Source organism: Malaclemys terrapin, chromosome 10 (assembly GCF_027887155.1).
Source record: "Malaclemys terrapin pileata isolate rMalTer1 chromosome 10, rMalTer1.hap1, whole genome shotgun sequence".
Lineage (NCBI taxonomy): Eukaryota > Metazoa > Chordata > Testudines > Emydidae > Malaclemys > Malaclemys terrapin.
In genome coordinates this window covers 1,491,072-1,510,015 of record NC_071514.1, presented here as the reverse complement: position 1 = coordinate 1,510,015, position 18,944 = coordinate 1,491,072, and the positions used below count along the sequence as shown (strand labels likewise).

The following is an 18,944-nucleotide window of genomic DNA, read 5'->3' as shown; positions in this document are numbered from 1 at the left end:
GGTCAGTTCTTATGGGTCTTTTCTAACACTTCTGGGTCCTGGCTCTGAGGAGGGTTTCGCAGACTTTGCCCCCTTGTTGGGTCAGGCAGCGTCCAAGCCCACATCAAACACGCCACTTCTAGGGCCAATACTCTTGTTTCCAACATGTCTCCTTCCATTAGCAGGTGCGTAGGGAGAGCTCCAAGGAACGCACCCGGGGCTAGCATGCGCCCGAAGGGAATTCCTTTTTAAATTCGCACCATGGACAGGGATTTGGGAGGGGAGGGGGGCTTGCCCGCTCCAGCTGATACCTACTTTCTTCATCAGTGCTCTCCTGCTCCTCCATCAAGGTGCAGTCGATGAGAGAGATCACGCCGTTCTGAAAGAGAGGAACAGCCCCCGAGGGAAGAAACGTGAACTCGCACAGGCACACCTCAATCAATCTCTGCAGAAGCCCCTCGGAGAGGCAGCCAGGGGGAGACCTGTCGATCTTCTTCACTTTCGCAATTGAAGTCATTTACGCCCCAGTTCCTGTGAACAGGAACCCAACAGGAGGACTCCGGGGCATAAAGTTAAGCACGTGCTCAAGTGTTTGCAGGATCGGGGCCTTATTTATTACAATTTGAAAGCAGATTCTATTGCCCATGAATTCAGTGTTTTGACTGGTAGAAAATAAGTAATTACATGCTTGGAAATTGCGATTTTCCCTGTACTGCTGATCAAACTAATTTGTTTATAAATGATTTAATAAGCACAGTAAATTAAGTTTCCCCAAAGTCTGTTGTGATAATCAGCAACTCTTTGCCATGGACAGTAATCTTTCAAACTGGTAATTTAATGTCAGTAAAGAGCCATTTTTCTAAGATTCTCACTCAATTAACTGCAAAACATCCACAGACAAATGTGAGAGTCTTGGGAATGGATTGGAAAAGCCTGTAAGTGTTATGTACAAATTTAGGCCTAATTAAAGTTTCCCACTGAATAGATTGTCAGTATTCTCACAGCAAATCACAAATAACTTCTCTTGCTGAGAACTTGTCATATTTATCTTAGCATGTGACACAGAGCTCATTCCGTAAGTGACAGGATGTCCTAATCACATGCAATACACTGAACTGCCCTGTTTGATGCATCTAGCCATCTGCAAAGCTACAATTATGTGAGGGAAATTGGCACCTTAAGAAACCTCCGTTTTTAGGAGCTGCAAAGGTGACGGTAATAAGACAGACTATAACCCGCATTCCAGACCTCCTGAGTTTGAAAGGACATTGGAAAGGCTTAGTCTGGCAGGCCTGACTTCCTGGAGTCCCCCCATTCATTTTACTTTTAACGGAGACGCAGCAGACACAGACGTTCAGCTCCTCAAAGGTATTCAGGTCCCTAATTCCCACTGGGAGTCTAGAGCGCAGCAGTTCCCCGAGGGCGTTCCATGGACTATCCACGTCCCACACCGCTGCAGAATGACACACTCTGAGAACGAGGCTCTGGGGGGGCTGGAAGGGCAGATTTCTCTCTTACAACACCGCCCGGAGAGCTGTCGCCCTGGAGCATGGCTGACTTTGAAGTTCCACAGTAGATAAGCCATGGAACTGCTCCTGCTGCAGTGATGCTCGTTTTAAGGCCTGGTGGGGTTAAAGCTTTCTAGGAAAAAGTATCAGGTGCATCCTCCATTTTCCACTGCCTGCTTCTGCACTCACAGCTGCTCACTTAAAGATGGATTTTGTGCACACAGTCAGTTACTCATTCAAAAGGAGGAGCAGGGAAATAGGGTCTGGCTGGAGGCCAGTTGCAAATTCCACCCATGATCTTCAGCTGAATGCCGGCGTTGCTGAACTGACACTGCCCAGCAGGGGGGGGCAGACGGGTCACACTGAGCTCCCACAGGGAAACAACCCTTCAAAGAGGATTGCTGGGCAAGGTGACCCCCCGCATTGGGCTCGTCTCTGCACGAGTGTGAGAGAACGGTCCCTTTCTGCAATTCGCACCTTGGTTAAGTGTAATTTTCCACCTGAGCCTCTTGTACAGATGATTAAGTGCTTGGAGAAGAGGAAGCATTGTCTCTCGCCCTCCTTCTTCAAGGACAGGGAGCCTAGCCTCCCCCTGGTGATCTTCCCTTTCTCGGACATCGGCACTTGGATGAGGGAACCTGTTGAGGACAAAAACGCATGATTGGCCCTTTGTGTATCCTCTGGGCTGCAGGGGCATAGTTCTGTTTCAGACACATGGTGTGAGAGCCAGACTGGCCAGGCAGCTGGTGAATAAAGTAGCCGGATGCCTCGGGCAGGAAGCTATGTGCTTCAATTGAGCGTGCTTCCCAAAGGTCCCGCAGGGCAGGAAGACCCAGCTGTCACGGCTGTGAACCAGGAAAGCGGATCAAATGAAGGGCTGTTAGCAGCCCTGGCACATGAAGAGTGCTCCGGGGTGAGACTCCCCCACGCCGACTTTCCCACCCCCAAGGTCCCATGGTGGGGCTGCCGGGGAGCACGGCTGGTGGAGGAGCCATGCAGGGGGGCTTTGCACACCCGCTGTGCTGCAGGAAGGTCTGTGCGCCAGCCCTGCACACCACGGAGGAGCTGAGGAGGCAGGGAGAAGAGGTGGATCCAGTGCCCCAGCACGCTGTGCAAGAGACGTGGAGAGCAGCAACCTGTGAGCTGGAAAAGCAGCCCAGTGTGGGGACCCCCAGACCCTTGCAGCGGCATGGGGGGGATTTCACCCCACCGCACACACTGGCCGCACAGTGCCTCCGTTCATGCCTCTGCTGCAGGCAAAGTGAATTTCACCCAGACATGCCACAGTGCGCGTGGTGCCGTTTGGAGACTCGTGCAGAGACTCTCCCTCCATCGCAGGCACTGAGCCCCTCCAGCCAAGCATGCTCGACCGCCTCCTGCCACTGGACCTCCGGGCCGTGACGTGGCGGGAAGGGGGCCCTCGGCGGCCTGCTGGAGCTCCTCTTCTCTACATCTAAGGGCAGGGACCGAATACATTGGCTTGTCCCCCGCTAAGGGGAAGTTTCTGTGGGAGCCCCGTGGAGAACAGCAGCAGCTCACCGTGGCTGACCCAAACCTAGGCTGCAATTAGTCCTCAGGGGAAAAGGCACAAAGGGAGGGATCCATCCACCACGAGCTCTCTGGGGAATGGCCCTGGTACAAAGCCACGTCCTTCACGGGATGCAACACTTACTAGGAGGCTAGGGCCAGCGAGGTGGAGCGCCAGGGCCAGCCCTCCATGCCTGGCCCAGCCCTGGGGGGCAGCGTTTGTAAGCTGTGCTGGCATACAAGCTACCAAATGGCTGGTCTGACCATGGGGGATTGCCAGAGAGCAGCAGCACCCTGGCCATGCCCTTTCTCCAGGCCATGCCCACTCCACGGGGCTGGGGCTACACTGACTCTCCACCCCTAGGCATTCCCCTGGGTGCTGGTCACCAGAAAGTCAGGATCCAGCCCAACATTTGGCACTAGAAAACCATTTCGTGCTATAACGTAGGTGCCGGCTCAGTGGTGCAGGGCAATCCAGGAACGGAGACCGTCCGCACACAGGTAGGTTTATAGCAGGAACGAATGGTCCCTATTTCTAATGTTACAGCTCTCCACACTGGATAATGGCACTAGTCACAGTATTGGAGCCAGGCAGCTCACCAGCGCAATGCATCGGATGGACGGAGGAGGAGGGAACTATACCGGTGTAAACATTATACCTTGTCTGACAAAAGTCTGGCTGGTGTCCAGGAGAATTTCACACCCTTCAATAATCATCCTTTCTATTGCCAGATTTTTTCGAATATTTTCTGTCTCGCTCACTTCGTCATGCATTATCCTAAAGAGGAGAAGAGACAATTGGAGACAGTGAACTCTGCCGGAGAACTGTTGGTGACGACGGCAATGTGGCTTTTACACTTGGTAGTAGCTGCATTAAGCATATTTGATATAAAGGAAGGCAAAGAGAACCCAGCACTGCCCCCTATTTACAGCCATATACCCTGGGGGCGAGGAGACAACACACATCCATCTGGAGTTGCTACATTTCTAAATATAAAAATGTTGGTGGATTTTTGAATTTCCATTCTTGCTGGAAACTCCCCCATCTGGCTGATGACCTCTCCCCAGGCAGGCCACGTGTCCGGTTTTAAGCCAGAGGGTCCTTTTTTCCCTATGGTTTATCCCCTGTCCAGTACAGACAAAACTAGACATAGTTTTTGCCCAATATCAGACAGATGACGTCTTTTTCAAGAGCGTGCGGCTCCGCCCCCACCAGCGTGACCTCACACACTGTTCGTGCACGAGGTCATGCAGGCACGGGGCGGGAGGTGCTCGTGTCCTCTGTGTGTCATGACCTCACATGTCCCATGCGTGAGGTCATCCTGGCAGGGGCGGGGTCACGCTGGCAGGGGCGGGCCCAGGCCCTTCCAGGAAGCACCAGAACGTCCGGTGCTCTGGGAATGCGGCAGTGGCCACCGTTTCGCCTTCCGACAAACCACGTCTCGCTTTCCTGCTCCTTGCGGGACTGAGTGGAGGGGTGGCAATGCTTTATGTGGGTGAACTCAGCGCCAGCGTGAGGGATTCATCGCCCCGGCTGCGGTGTGCTGCGATAGGACTTAACGGAGAGACTAGAGCAGAATGCTTCACTTCTCAGCCTCTGGAAGGAAAGTACAGACATGGGGAATTCAGGGGTCCCCATTGTCATAGAAATCAGTCCAGAGGCCCCTGGGACAACGGTAGGAGCAAGGTCCCCTTCGCTGCCCCAGGCACTCACAGTGGGGTTTCCCTGGGCTTGTCCATGAACAGCATCACACTGCATCTCCACTAGACCCGGCTGGAAAAAAGGGGAGAAATTCATGTGGTTTGGGGGAATGTTTCCTCCTGGTTTTCCCCCCACAATTTGAATTTCATTGAAATTTAACGTTTTGAAAAATGTAGCCCAGCTCCGATCTGCACCTCATTAGCTGTGCCCAGAGTGTGTCGTGAGACATGACAAAGAAGGGAAGGGCAAGCCCTGACATCACGCCATGAACAGGACAAGGCTAGAAACCCCCCAGTCCCAAGAACGCTTCTTGGGGTTCCCTCAGCATCCGAAAACCTCTTTTAGACCCTGACCCCCGGACGGCACTGCCAGGAATACTGGGACGTTCTCCTAAGAAGCCGATTGACTGATGCTCTGCTCCTACATAGCACACCCTTGAATCCATGGCAGCAAATCCCACCGTGCCGCCTCGTTACCAACCGACTCGTTATGGATTACAAATGCTAAAACCCACTGACTCAAAAATGCTCCCGTTTGGGCAGCCCTTGTTGGCTGGAGTTGGCCTATTCCAGACGTGCTCTGCAGACAGGAAAGCGCAGTGCTCTGTACGAACTCTTCCAACAGCCAGACAACCAATCAGAAGAAGCCTGTGGCGCCGGTCTCGGGGCTGCCAGACATGCCACGTCAGCGAGCTCCTCACCCATCTGACTCAGAGTCAAGGTCCTGATCCGGCAAAGCAATTACGTGTGTGCTTAACTTTAAGCATACGAGCAGCCCCGCTGAAGTCAGTGAGGAGAAGCACCTGCTTACAGGTAAGTATGGGCTTAAGTACTTTGCTGGATCAGGGCCTAAAATACCTCAACATACTCAACCTGTGAGACCAACTGCAAGAGCTAGTGACAGAGCCCAGACTGCAGATAAATATACAGGCCCTAATCCTGCGAGTGGCTCTGGGTCCTGCCTGGACCCCAGAACCCACTAGGTTCCACACAGGCTTGTTTGTCTGCGCTCGTGGGCCCAGCTGCAGGGTCAGGGCCAGAGACAGGCTTTCTGCATTTTGTATACGAGTCCTGCAGTTCTGGGTTCTGCCCACAGCATGGCCTACATCAGCTGATTCTACTGCTAGAGGAGGAAGAATGGTGCAGGCTGAACTGTGCCAGCAACAAGTGACAACACTCAGATCAGGTCGGTGCACTGTCGCAAGGAAATGGCTAACAACATTTGCATTTTTCAAAAGGAACCCGAAAACACTTGAAATGTGAGTGTTTCCACATTGCACTTGGCAAGAAGAGAAAAAGGCCCTGTGTGCAGGCGTTCACCTGAAAACAGACTCATTTTCGAGCCAGTAAGCATGCTGCCGGGCTGGCATCCCATGTGACTGGCTCCAGGCACAGCCAGCACAGAGTCCTGTGATTTGCATGAAAAATTCTGGGTCCCAGGGGATTTAATGGCTCTGGTTCCTACCCCTTCCATGCAGCAACGATTCTGCGAGTTCGAACTCCTCAGTCTTGTCTGGAGGAGAGTGTTGGGAAAGGGATTTCAGCACCGGTTCCCCCCAGATCAGTACTGGAAAGGGGGTGAATGCTAGCGACGTCTGGAGACGCTTTCTGCAGTGCTGCTGGAACCGATGTATCCGCCCTCGCCCTGTTCTCAGTACTGATTCGGGGGAAATCGACACCAACACAGCTTCAGCAGTAGCTTGTTGTCCTGGTCCGGACAGAGCTGCCGTGTTTCAGGTGGACTCTCTCCTCTTCTGGGAGGGGAGGCAGGTGGGACCTAATTCATTGATTTGGACATCACAGAGCTCAGAACGACGGGATGTGACGTGAGTGCTCGGTTCCATTTGGGAGGTTTGTGGTTTCACACCCTCGGCACCGCTGGCGACGGAGCGTTCAGTGCTTCTCAGCATCGGTACCACGAGCATGACGCTGTTCCAAGGGAAGGTCTGAACCTAAAATAACCCAGGCCATCTTGGACCCGTCCTTTCCCTGCACCTGGTGCACCACAGATACTCCTCCCCATTGTTCCCCCCGGCAGAGTCGTTACCACAGAGCCACCAAGCAATGCCGACACACTCAGCAAGTTCATGGATGGCCTCATGGAGCAAGAAGCCAGAATGATAGTCACGCATTTGGCAGGGAAATGACTACATAAGAATTCAACTTCCCCTTAGTTTCTCCTATATTTCACCTCAAAAGGAACACACCTTCCCCTCCCTCAGTATGCACCCTGCGTCTCCACCAGGCCTGCTCTTCGGAGACAAGAACCGGTGCCGCGGCACAGAGCTTTTGGAGCCTTCCTTGGAAGGAGAAGGAATCAACGCGTGACGGTTCTGACCTGGAAAGCTCTTCTAGCTTGGACTTGGCGTAGTCCAGGCTGTTCCTCTCCACGTGCTCATGGGGTGTGTGCGCCAGCAGCTCATGTAACGTCAGAATGTACCTGGGAATCTGAGTTGGAACGCAAACCGGAAATCAGGGTCAGCGGAAGGAAACGATCGCGGGAGCAAATGAGCATTAACACTGACATAAGGACGACTGATTTGTACAAAGTGAACTGAGCTGGGTCCTCAACCTCTACAAACTTCTTTGCGCTGCTCCATAAAGCTACGAGCGCCCACCCATCCAGTCCTGCACCGAGCCCCGCTCCGGAAAGCGACCCCTTCCCCATGCACAGGCTCAGGTCCTGCCCCGGCACAGCTTCTGGGGTCCTTCACCAAGCCCAGCTTCACCAGACTTCAGGTTCATATCCAGTAATTCAGAACCAGTTAAATGCTGGTACAACTGGGCCTCACCCTGGTCTTTCTGGAACTCACAAGTTTCAGCTGGAGGCTTCGTTTCAAAAATAATCCTTGTGCCCCACCTTCAGCCGTGGCGGGTGGGGGGCTCGCAGGATGGTGGTTCTAAAGCCGTGTTATTCCCCGTGTCTGGGCAAGCGAGAATGGCTCTCGCGTTCACGGGTACTCCGCTTGCCAAGGTCTCTGACACGCTTAGGGACGCTGAGACTTACAGGGACTTTGTTTCCCATCACTGAGCATGGCAGTAACGTGAGGAGCCCCCGGCTTGCCCCGGCCGGCGAGTGCCCCAGTCTCTGCTGACTCTGCCCCCTGGGGTCTCTGGGGGGTCAGCCGGAGGCCGTGGGCGAATGGAGAGGGATTCAGCGATGGGAGTAACTCAGAGTCCAACAGACTAGTTACCTGGTGGCCGAGGGTTTCAAGCCGTTTGTGGCTTTCCCGGCTGAGGGAGTCGGGCTCTCACACTGCCAGGTCTCCAGTGCCCTGGTAAGGAGGGGCAGAGGCGGAGGCTCTCCCCTGAGCTCAGGCTAGAGCGACCCCAAAATGGTCTGTGGTGCTGGGGGTGGGGGGAGGCTAGGAAACCAACCTAGGGGCCATCCCTGCCCCCACTCAGGGTGTGAGTGGCCATCGGCAGGGAGGGAGCCCGTTGGGCTGTGACCAGGCTAGGAGTGGCTGAGCCTACGTTTGGCCAGTCACTTCATGGCCCGGAATATTCCAAAGGAACTCCTCTTCTAAACAGCCAGCCAGGCCCCCTCCTTCTCCGCTGCCCTGAGAGATTATTTATAAGCAGAGCCCAGGAGGCTCAACAGATCTGGGGAGCAGGAGGTTTCCTCGCTGCATTTTATGGCCCGCTAGCACCTGCCACGTGAGCCATGTGTCACCTGGAACATGGGGTACGTCAGGAAGGTCTCCAGCGTCCTCTCCTCGCAGTCCGGCTTGGCCTCGTAGTGCTTCAGCAGTTTGTCGAAGTCACGGTTCTGCTTGCAGTGGGCCAGGATCTGCAGGCTGTACTGATGGTTTCTCACAAACTCCTGGTAGATGTTCAGCATGGGCAGCAGGATGTCAAACAAGTCAGCTGTAAGCAAGCAGGCAACGAGCAGGTTACTGCACCGCACGAGAGCCTCGCACTCAGAACGGGCTCTGGCCGCTTCAGCATCGGTGCCGGGCCGACAGGTTCGCTCACCTATGCCTGGCCTGAATGAAGATGGTAGCAACTGCTTTGTGTTTGTGTCTGACATTTACGGGCGTGACATGTCACGCGTAGGTTCTGTGTCTGTATTTTGGGTTTGAAAAAATGGACATTTGCACAACAAGGAAATCCAAGTCCCAGTTTGACTGACCTCCCTTGAGCCCCCTGGTTCAGGGACACGCACCTTTAAAGGGGCATCAGGCAGTACGCGGGAGTGCTGGGACGTGTATCGCTCCAGGAGGAAAAGCCTGGCCTGCTGCGTGTTTCCTATGGCATTGCGGGGTGAGGCATGTTACCCTGCACTGGCTAAGTGCCCACAAAAACCACAGGAAGAGAGCTTCACAATGGAGTAGCCAGCAGAGTCCAGCCTGGGCTCCCTGTCTGAGAACTACTGCGCAGAGCACCGGAGAGCTCCTGAACGCGGAGCTGGGGATGGAACAGGCAGCAAAGGAGCTGCGACATTGGCAAATCTCTGAGCTTTAACTGTGGGATCCATCCGGACTGTGTGTGAACCTTCGGCATCACGATAAACTCTTCTGTGAATCAAGAAAAGTCCCGTGAGGTCAGCCAGTCAGATCACTGGAGTACAAAACCTGAGCTGCATGGCAGACTAGAATTGGTTTGGGGTTTTTTCCCCCAGGAATGAAAAAAATGGATGCCTTACCACAACAATTAGCCACAATTCACTGCAGTGATGTGGATCAGAGAGAACCACTGTAAAGTTTATTAGAAGGAAGGACAGGCAAGACTTTAATGAGAGTGAAGAATAACATGCAATAAAGAAACAGCAGCTACTCACCAAGCACTAGCGTCGGCCAACTAGATATTCTTGCTTTCAGGCCTTGATAAAAGATCTGGTGCAAAAACATGATTGTTTCACTGAAAGATAAACCAAAAGGTAGAGAGACGGATGAGAACCAATTAACTAATCCTGGCACTTCTACTGGGGGGAGGCCAGAGAAGCACCGTGAAATGGGGAGGAGACTGGCTGGACTGGCTGATGAGGAGAGACTGAAAGAGTGACGGATGGAGAGAAACTCCTCAGCATGGGACGAGGGGAAGGATTAGTGGGAACAGTGGGTGAGAAGAAGAAAGGGAGAGTGTGAGCCGAAGAGCAGTTCACGTTTCCCAGGAGTGAGATGTAGGATCCCGTGAACAGTCTCCTAAGTCTGTAATGGAGGATCATCCCGGGGCAGGTTGAAAACGAGCAGCCAGCACCACACCCGGGGACGTGTACAACAAGGGAACTGTGCACTAGCAAGAGGCCTCCCCTGTTTCAATCTGGAGATGGATTCCCTGGTGGAGGGCAGCCGCCCAAAGCCACGTCCTAGCAAGATACCAAACGCGCACCACACGTGCACCTCGACTGGGCCATTCCTGAGTCCGGCTGGCTGCGGCTCCCCTCCAGAGAGGGCTGGGAATGATATGCAGAGTGGCAGGGGCTTGTCGAGTTTCTCCAACACCCTCCTTGAGCCTCTGTCTGCTGCTCCTAGCCTCTGCTCTGTCACTGCCTTGTCTCTCTTCTTCATTTAATGATCAGGTGAGCAGAAGGCTGCACGGTGGCCCAGGTGGGCCTTGACCTTGCACCTGCTTCGTAGATTTCCCCAGCTTCCATTCCACTCTCTATCAAAGCACCCCAAAATAATTTTGCATCAATTAGTTACGATTTCCCTCCTGTGATTCAGAGCTGACTGTCCTTGATTAACTCATCAGTCTACGTGCTTCACCATTACAGCCTGTGACGTTATTGATATCATCTGAAACCATATAGAACATGGTTGCAACCAAAGTCCTGTAGTGGCACCAAATCTTGTAAAAAGGGGGTCAAATGAGGTGTCTAAGACAAGGTTATGGTTTACTGGTTATGATTATGCTGTCTATATGTGTGTATCAATTTTGTAGTTGAAGTTATGAATATTGGCTCTATACTGTCTGTATTTCAAACTTATGCTTTGCTTCTGGGAGACATCCCAGACAAGTTGGTGTTAGCTCTGCCTAGCCTGCTTGATGGCCCATTAAGGATCATCAGCTACAACTGACCCATTGAGAGAAGGCAGATACGCCTTGTAACTCAGCAAAGTATACAGGGACTTGCTCATGTGACTCCAGACTCCATTTTGCTGTAATTTTCCACAGTAAGAGCAAAGAGGTGTTCTTACACCTGGAAAAGACTGTATAAGGCTGATACCTCATCTCCATTTGGTCTTCAATCCTGCTTCATATCTCTGGAGGGACTTTGCTACAAATGGAAGCTCTACACAAAGGACTGAGGACCCATCCCAGCTGGGGATGTATTCCAGAGACTTGATTTGAACCTGTGGTTTATCTCATCACTGCTACAAGCCTGAGCCAAGAACTTTGCCATTACTGTATGTCATTGATTCCATTTAACCAATTCTAGCTCTCACCTTTATTTTTTCCTTTTATGAATAAACCTTTAGATTTTAGATTCTAAAGGATTGGCAACAGCGTGATTTGTGGGTAAGATCTAATTTATATATTGACCTGGGTCTGGGGCTTGGTCCTTTGGGATCGAGAGAGCCTTTTTTCTTTTACTGGGGTATTGGTTTTCATAACCATTTGTCCCCATAACGAGTGGCACTGGTGGTGATACTGGGAAACTGGAGTGTCTAAGGAAATTGCTTGTGTGACTTGTGGTTAGCCAGTGAGGTGAGACCAAAGTCCTCTTTGTCTGGCTGGTTTGGTTTGCCTTAGAGGTGGAAAAACCCCAGCCTTGGGCTGTAATTGCCCTGTTGGAGCAATTTGTCCTGAATTGGCACTCTCAGTTGGGTCCCGCCAGAACCAGCATCGTTACACAGCCATAATTAGTTTTATCACTGTCATCCCACCTGCAGAATTCAAATGTGCAGGTCTGTACTTTCCTGTACCAGGGACCTGGCTTTATTGTAAGCAAGTTCTCCTGCTATTCCCTGCCCCCCTCTGCACAGGTGTCTGATTCGGTAGGTTACGGTTGCCTAGTTTTTCTTGTCTTTTGCCTTCAGCACGGGATGCACCCGGCTTGGGATAGCTGTCAGGTCTCTTCCTCCCCAGTTTGCAGGCAGGGTGCTGATTAGAGTTTCCCCCTTTGCTTTTTCCTTCTCTGGGGAATTTCTGCTTTCCCTGCTACACGTCCCTCATCTTCCTTTGCTGACAGGGAGGCAAAGGAGTTGTTTAATTTTCTGTTGCCATCTGCTTGCCAGGCCCTTCCGGCTGCCTTCCCTGACCTGCTGCCCCGGACACAGATCTCACTAGTTCTGTGACTCTTGCAGAGTTTTTCTTTGCTGGGTGTGGCCATGCTGCTCTCCTTGTTTTTCACCCTCTCTCAGCTTCACTCTGCGGTGTTTGCAGGCTTCTTGGTACCTGACGGGGATATCAGTCAGGACCCTCCCTTCCCGCTGGCATCGGTGCCTGGTGGACAGTTTGACGCACCACTCAACTCTGCCCAGTCTGAATGAAGATGGTAGCAACTGATTTGTGTGTGTGTCACAATTACAGGAGTGAAATGTCACTTGTGGGTTCTGTGTCTGTATTTGGGGTTTGAAAAAAATGGGCATTCGCACAATAAGGATCTGCCGGTGCTTAATTTGTGCCGCGGCTGAGCTCTGGCACCTTTTTCAATACAAATTAAGCAATGGGGGAGGCAGCGGGGCCCGGAGGTGATGGGGGAGGGGGCGGGGGAGAGCCCGTGAAGGCCAGGGGTGATGGGGGGAGGGTGCCATTTTCCCTAAAGCCGGCCCTGGATAGCAGGGACTGGACTCATGACCCAGCAGGTCCCTTCCAGTCTGATGTCCGATGATTTCCCTGAGGCTGTATCACCTCTGCAACCTACTCCGTCTCCTTACAGCATGAGCACGAGCTGTGACTGCATTTCCCAGAGGGGAAGCACAGCGAGCTGGGGGTGGGATGCGCTAGCCAGCAGCGCGGGGAATAAGTTCTGCCATTGTCCTGCATGGAGAAAGGAATCACCAGAGTTGGACTCTAATCAGGACACAGGGCTCACTCTCCCGCGTGGCCCCTCTGAACACACTAACGACACTTCCCTGCTGACTCAGCCAAACTCTTTTTGAGGGGCCATGAAAGTCAGCTAACTTTCGCTCGCCCACTTCCGTAGGGCTCTGCGTTTTCTGGTTTAAGCTGGAATCAGAAGGAGCCTGGGAAATTCTCTTCTTAGTATCGTTCTGAGTTACCTAAAACTGGGAAGTACCAGCAAATTAATGAGATTTCCTGGGTCCCGGACCAGAGGGAGCGGCTCAGATCAGTTTAGACGTGTCTGTGAACCAGCTCTCTGAATTTTTCAGTATCCACTCAACACTAATTCCAAAGGAAGGGACTCTCTTTAGGTGAGCTAAACAAGGCAACATAGGAGCTAAGGGGTGGTCTAACAATGCATTGATATAGATCTTGGAAGGCCCAGAATTAAAGATGGTCCTGAATCAGAATCCTGGATGTGAGCAGTTGCAGAGTTTGGGAAAGCTCAGATCGAGATCCAGGGCCAAATTGCAGCTTCTCCATCTCTCTACAACGGGCCAAACCCCTGCTGCACATGGGCCTGGAGCTTTGGGAGAGTGAGGATTGGAATTCTGTCACCTGGGCCCATCTCTGTCCTTGGGGTGCTCCTCACAACACCCCAGGACAGATATTTTACTGCTCATAAATCCAATCCCAGTGAAAACCGGCCCCAACCTAAGGGGGGGAAAAACAGGCTAGAGAGTCTGTGCCGGGTTGGCACTTCCCGTGCTGCGAAGGATACACTGCATCTGTAGCCATAGCAACAGAGCGAGTGGTTTTCTGGATGACAGGAGCGGTGATGAAAGCAGGGTTTCAGGGAGTTTCAGCTCCCTCTGACAGAGCATTCAGCCCGGCACCGGCTGGCCCGAAGGGGTGAGCTCAGCACTGCCTGCCATGGGCGTGCCCTGGAAAATCCCCCGTGAGGTGGGTTTGGTTTCCTGCACAGCGTTGTGGCAGTTGCAGCGAGATAACGGTAGCAGCATCCCCTCGAGCGTGCATGTCCTTAACGCTGAAGAACCTCTGGGGACAGAGCCCCATTGTCCAACCTCCTCTACGACTCCTTCCCAGGGGATGCTGCAATCTCCTCTAGTCCTGAGGTTTGGCTCCAGATTTCCTGCCCCCTCCAGTCCTCTCATAGGAATTAGGAAGCCAAACCCCTCTCGGGCACGGCCTGCATGGTTCAGCTGGCCTCTCACCGTTTAACTCACTAGGGGATTTTTCTTGCCCTCGATCAGTTAGTTCAGCCCGTCAAGGGACAAACCCGACAGCAGCCAGTGCGAAGTTCTGCTCTCCCAGACCAGACCAGCACCCTCACGGGCCCTGCAGAGTCTCTCCTTGCTTCCGCCGGACCGTTTTCTGTCACATGATCCGCAAAAGTAAATAGCCAGAACAAAACCACTCGGGCATCAGCACCTTAAACCAGCACTGAATTCCGACGGGCCCTTGGGAAAACAACGCCGATGCTGGCTTGGGGTTTCTCCGTCCCTCCCCTCTCCCCCTCGCTCAGGCAGCCTGACAACCCAGACAAGGAGCGTAGGAGCTTCTTGGGGGTACAGTAGGAGGTGGACGGGAGGGAGGGGGAGAATAGTAACATGGTGCTAAACTTTCCCCTCCCACACCAGGGGCCTGCTAGGGCTGACATCTGACTGAGCGTATCCACTGGGAACCTTACAGGAGTGGGCCAGGAATGACTCCATTGAAAGAGCTTTGTATTCCGGCCGCCGAGGAGTTGAACTGTGCTACAGGAGATGTCGTACACCAGCCCTTGGGCAGACATCTGCCATGGCGGGTTTCCATTCTCTCGAGCGAGACCGGCTCTAGAGCAGGACTTTGTATTACGATCTGTCCGAGAGTCGATGTCCTCGTGCCGGATTCAGCAGGGATGATGCTGTTAAACCTGGCGTGTTGCAGTGACACACTTGGCAATGCCTTTGTTTGGCCCAGGCTGGATTGAACCATCTTAATTCTTCCTCCTCAGCCAGGGCCTGTGGCTGGATTGCTCTCTGGGCAGTCCACGGTGGCTCTGACATGCAGCATCTCTCGAAGCACAGAGCATTATGCAGACCATAGGTGAGAGATTACACCTGCTCTCTATATACTATACATCTCTTCCCGCTATTATGTTCTCTCCTTCCCTTTATCTTCTGTGCAGCTGTTGAACGTATTCTGCTTCTGCCTCCTGCATGCTGAAGACAACCTGGTTCCTTTTTCTCATGTGACCCATTCGTTATACAGAGATAACCTCAGCTCTCTTGCCTAAAGCCAACGGAAACCAAAGCAAACTAACTCAACTCCTTCAGCTTTCAGGACCGGTGCATTTCCCATTGTCTCAGGACAGAACAGCCGGCAGAGAACTCAACTCTTTTGAAAAACAAGGAGTCCGTAGCACCTCCCGTTTTCAATGAGTGCATGAATACGCAGTCGCTGCTGAGAGCTTTCACTGTATGGCTCCTCCGTGCACAACAGACCCTTTGCACATTTGGATTTCCACCTGTGGCAGGGAGCTGACTGACATTTTCTAGTTAGATACCAGGCCCCCGCCCTTATTGCAGGGAGCAGAGCCAGAAGTACACTTTTTAACGCTTGGAATGTGGGTGGGATTGATGTAAGCATTGGAGCCATCCAAAAATGAGGGGAAACCTTGGGTATGAGAAGCACTTTATAGCCAATCAGGGAAGCTCTGATTCCTCCATTTATTTGCTCTTCAAGGCTTGAGCTATTTGTTCATCACCTGGCCTCATGCTCCCCAGTGTGGGACACTGGAAGTTGTTTCTGGATAAGTAAGAAAAGGATTGGGGGGATGGGTAGGCGAGCCGCTTAGAGGAGAAACTCCTAAATCTGGTTCCATGCAGGAAAGGCCTGATGTAGGCGACACGCTGGGCAAGAGGGGGCCAAGAGTCTGTTTATATTCTCCCGCTCCCTCCTCCACTCTCTCCAGACCTCTGAAAGCCCTGCTCCTGAGAGAAGGGGCGACTCTGAATGCTTAGCTGCAGGGAGCTCTGCCAAGGAGCCCCTCCATCAGGAACACTGCCGGGCACTGCCCATGCCTGCAGGAGGCCATCAGAGTGACCAAAATCCCATGGCAGGTCCAGTGACTCCACTGACAATCCTGCCCTCCCTGCCATAGGAATGTGCTCCTTGGTTGGACAGTCACCGAAACCAGGCACTCTAACCCCAGCAAAAGCGCCTGCAATCACCACGCAGCCGGTTGTGGAGGGGGAACTGGGCATATGCCCCCCCTTCCTTTGCATCCTATCCCATTCTCATCAGTACACCGCTAGCTTCCCCTGAGCATGGGTCATCCAGGAACGTCGCTCACCTGTTCAGGAATATGCTGCTGACATCATCGTGGGTGATGGGAGGCTTCTTGGAGCTCGCTGCCATCCTCAGCGGGCGAAGGAAGTTGTTGACCAGAATATGCAACTGTTGAACGTATTCTGCTTCTGCCTCCAGCATGCTGAAGACAACCTGGTTCCTTTTCCTCATGCTGTCAGCGTGAGGAGATCTGATATAGTCCTGAATGATCGTCTTCCATTTTCTCCTGCATAGCCAGCCCCGGAGAAAGCTCTGGACCTGTTAACAGATTAACAACCTCATTAGGGGTTTTACACGACAGCCTGGGCTAGCATTTATGCAGCAGTTTAGGTGCAAAGACCAAAAAGCTCTTCCATTAACAGACCATTGTGTGGAGGTTCTACCACAACACATCTGTACAGCAGGTATGCTAATGACGTTCATGTGGCTTTGTGCTGAGCCCGTACATAACGGTTTCTGTTATCTGTACTTCTCTATGTCCTCGCTGCTGAGACATGAACGAGAACCCATTGAAAGGCACTTTCTTGGTGCATACGATCGCCTCTTTCTCCTTTTACAAAGATGAACGTAAGGCTCATTATCAGATGAAAAGAAAACCCCATTAACATTTGACCCCTCACTGCACAGGTAAAGTACAGCGCCCCATACTGTCAGCAGGACAGTGAGGATATGAAAATACCCAACCTACCCAGTACCTAACACAGATCTATCCATCTACCAATTCATTGATCAACCCGTAGGTTTGTGCGTGCACACACACACACACAAAATAATATACAGAGACAGGTTTGCTAAGTTAAAAACAAAAAGCTTTTGATCCTTGTATGTACAATAAAAAAATATCTGGAACATACCCAAATCTGTACCTAGATCTAGCCATAGTCACACCCACTTAAACCTGAAAGTGCAATGTTCTACGGCTCAAATCTCCTACACAACAAACAAAGGCAGTCCAACAACCCGACAGCCCCAAACCAGTGGGGCGGGAGGGGGCAGAGCCAGGACTCCTTCTCCTGTACATGTGTCGCTAACGGCAGTCAGTGGGGGTTCTCCACGGAGGTGGAGTAACTGCAGGACCAGGTCTCTGTGCAGGGGAAACTGACCCCAAGGAGAGACCGGGCTGATTTTCTGTGCAAGTTGTAGTTAGCCCACGATGCTCTCCTGCAATGGTCAGATTTAACCCGTTTTCTGATTGCAGCTTTAGAAATACTGGAGCAGGCTGTGTAAGAAATGGCGATTGCTTTAAAGGATTATTTGTTCTCTGCAAGGAAGAATTCATTCTAACACAATTTCCCTGCAGCATCTCCGAGTCTGTAAATCTCTGCCTGTAGGGAATCCTGCTTTTCACAGGTCCCCACTACACCAAAATGGCAAGATTTAAGACGGGGCTATTCGTCTATGCGCTGACACAGTAGGGCGGTGCGGTGCCCACACCAACAGCAGAAGTGGTCAGTACTGAAGAAGGCAGAGACAATTAACAGAAAGCTTTACAGAGCAGCAGTGCACATTCCCCTTCCTGAATTCACAGAGCGGGGACGGCTCGTCAAACAGCCCAGCCCAATCAACACCGCAGCAGGTAGCAAAGATCAAGCTTCACTCCCTGAAATACATTTCAAGTCAAGTGCTCACGTCACGGCTCCTTACAGGTCAGTCGCAAGTACCCAGCGCCAGGGTTTAGTCACAACTTCTGCGAACGGGTCTTTAACGTGACAAAACAAACCTTTTTGATTTTCTTGATATCGCTGTCATCGTCATTTGGCGCGCTGCTCTGAGTGGACTGGATGCGCTCGTTATCTTTAAGCAAGGAGGCAATCTATAAACACACAGGAAAACAAACTGACCAAAAGGTCCAGCGAGACAGCTCCGTGCACAAGCGCAGGAAGTGAAAATACGTGTGTGAACTAAGGCCTGTCCCCAGTGACCTGCATGCACCAGCCAGTAACTGCAAGGGCCAGAAGTGAACTGTGTGATAAAATCAGTCGGCTCCGGTACAACGCTGAGCTCTAGCCCTGATTCCATTTTAAATTACAAATGTAACAGATCATGTTGATTCTGCCTCTAAAGAGAAAGCACTAAGGATGCACTGAGGGAAAGACAAGAGTATTCTAAATATCAACAAACTAAACTAGTTGTATGTAGGATAACGTATTTGAAATATAGGCTGAACACATTTTATCCAAGATATTTTAAAAAATGGGAAATAGGATGTAACAGTTCTAGGCTAGAAATGTTGCCAGATACCAAATGCAAAACTGGGCAACTGCTCTATGATAAAGTCTCTGGACAGAGCTTGTCAAGAAATGGGGTGGGAAGAAATTGCAGAAAATTCCCAAGTCACTTTCATCCTGCACCTTTCAGAAAGGAACGAGTTTTCAATTATTCACCATTTCGCATGAACATTTAGATGGATTATGGGGTTTTCTCCCCTCCCCCATTCCCTCTTTTCCTGCCCTGTTTTCAGTGGCAAGATGGGGAAAAAGGGGAAGGGTGAGGAAAAGGAGAAAGGAAGGGAAGAAGATTAAAAAAACAAAACTGAAAATGTTTGAAAATGAAAATGTAAATGTTCATGCGAAATGGTGAATAATTGAAAACTCGTTTTAGTTCTGCAGGGTTTGAACTGCGCCAAGACCATTCTGACAAAGCAGTTAGAATCATGGGCAACTGGGATCTTGACAGAACATGTACTGTATCCCTAACAGGAAACATTTCTTCCATATCCCTATAAAGCCCTATAGAATTTACTAGGGATGAAATCAGTAAGTCCCTATAAAAATTGAATAGGTTCCTACAGAAGGGATTTTTAACAGGACAGAATTTAATAAGCAATGGGGTGCCTTTCTACAGAATTTTAAACCAACCTAAAGAAATTGCACTTCTGCAATAGACTTCTATAGGCTGCATTACAGACGCTACAGAAAGGTGGTA

At 51.6% G+C, this 18,944-nt stretch overlaps 1 protein-coding gene across 1 annotated transcript in view; it reads right to left on the bottom strand.

The window, feature by feature from the left end:
- RASGRF1 (Ras protein specific guanine nucleotide releasing factor 1) overlaps positions 1-18,944 on the bottom strand; it is an 88,533-nt gene that overhangs the window by 38,800 nt on the left and 30,789 nt on the right. Inside the window, exons 4-11 of the mRNA XM_054042833.1 lie at positions 17,740-17,832; positions 16,024-16,277; positions 9,496-9,575; positions 8,389-8,582; positions 7,054-7,163; positions 3,674-3,792; positions 1,965-2,125; positions 295-358 (exon numbers count right to left, since the gene is read on the bottom strand). Of these exons, the coding sequence (XP_053898808.1) occupies positions 295-358; positions 1,965-2,125; positions 3,674-3,792; positions 7,054-7,163; positions 8,389-8,582; positions 9,496-9,575; positions 16,024-16,277; positions 17,740-17,832 (1,075 nt within the window). The remainder of the gene's footprint in view (positions 1-294; positions 359-1,964; positions 2,126-3,673; positions 3,793-7,053; positions 7,164-8,388; positions 8,583-9,495; positions 9,576-16,023; positions 16,278-17,739; positions 17,833-18,944) is intronic.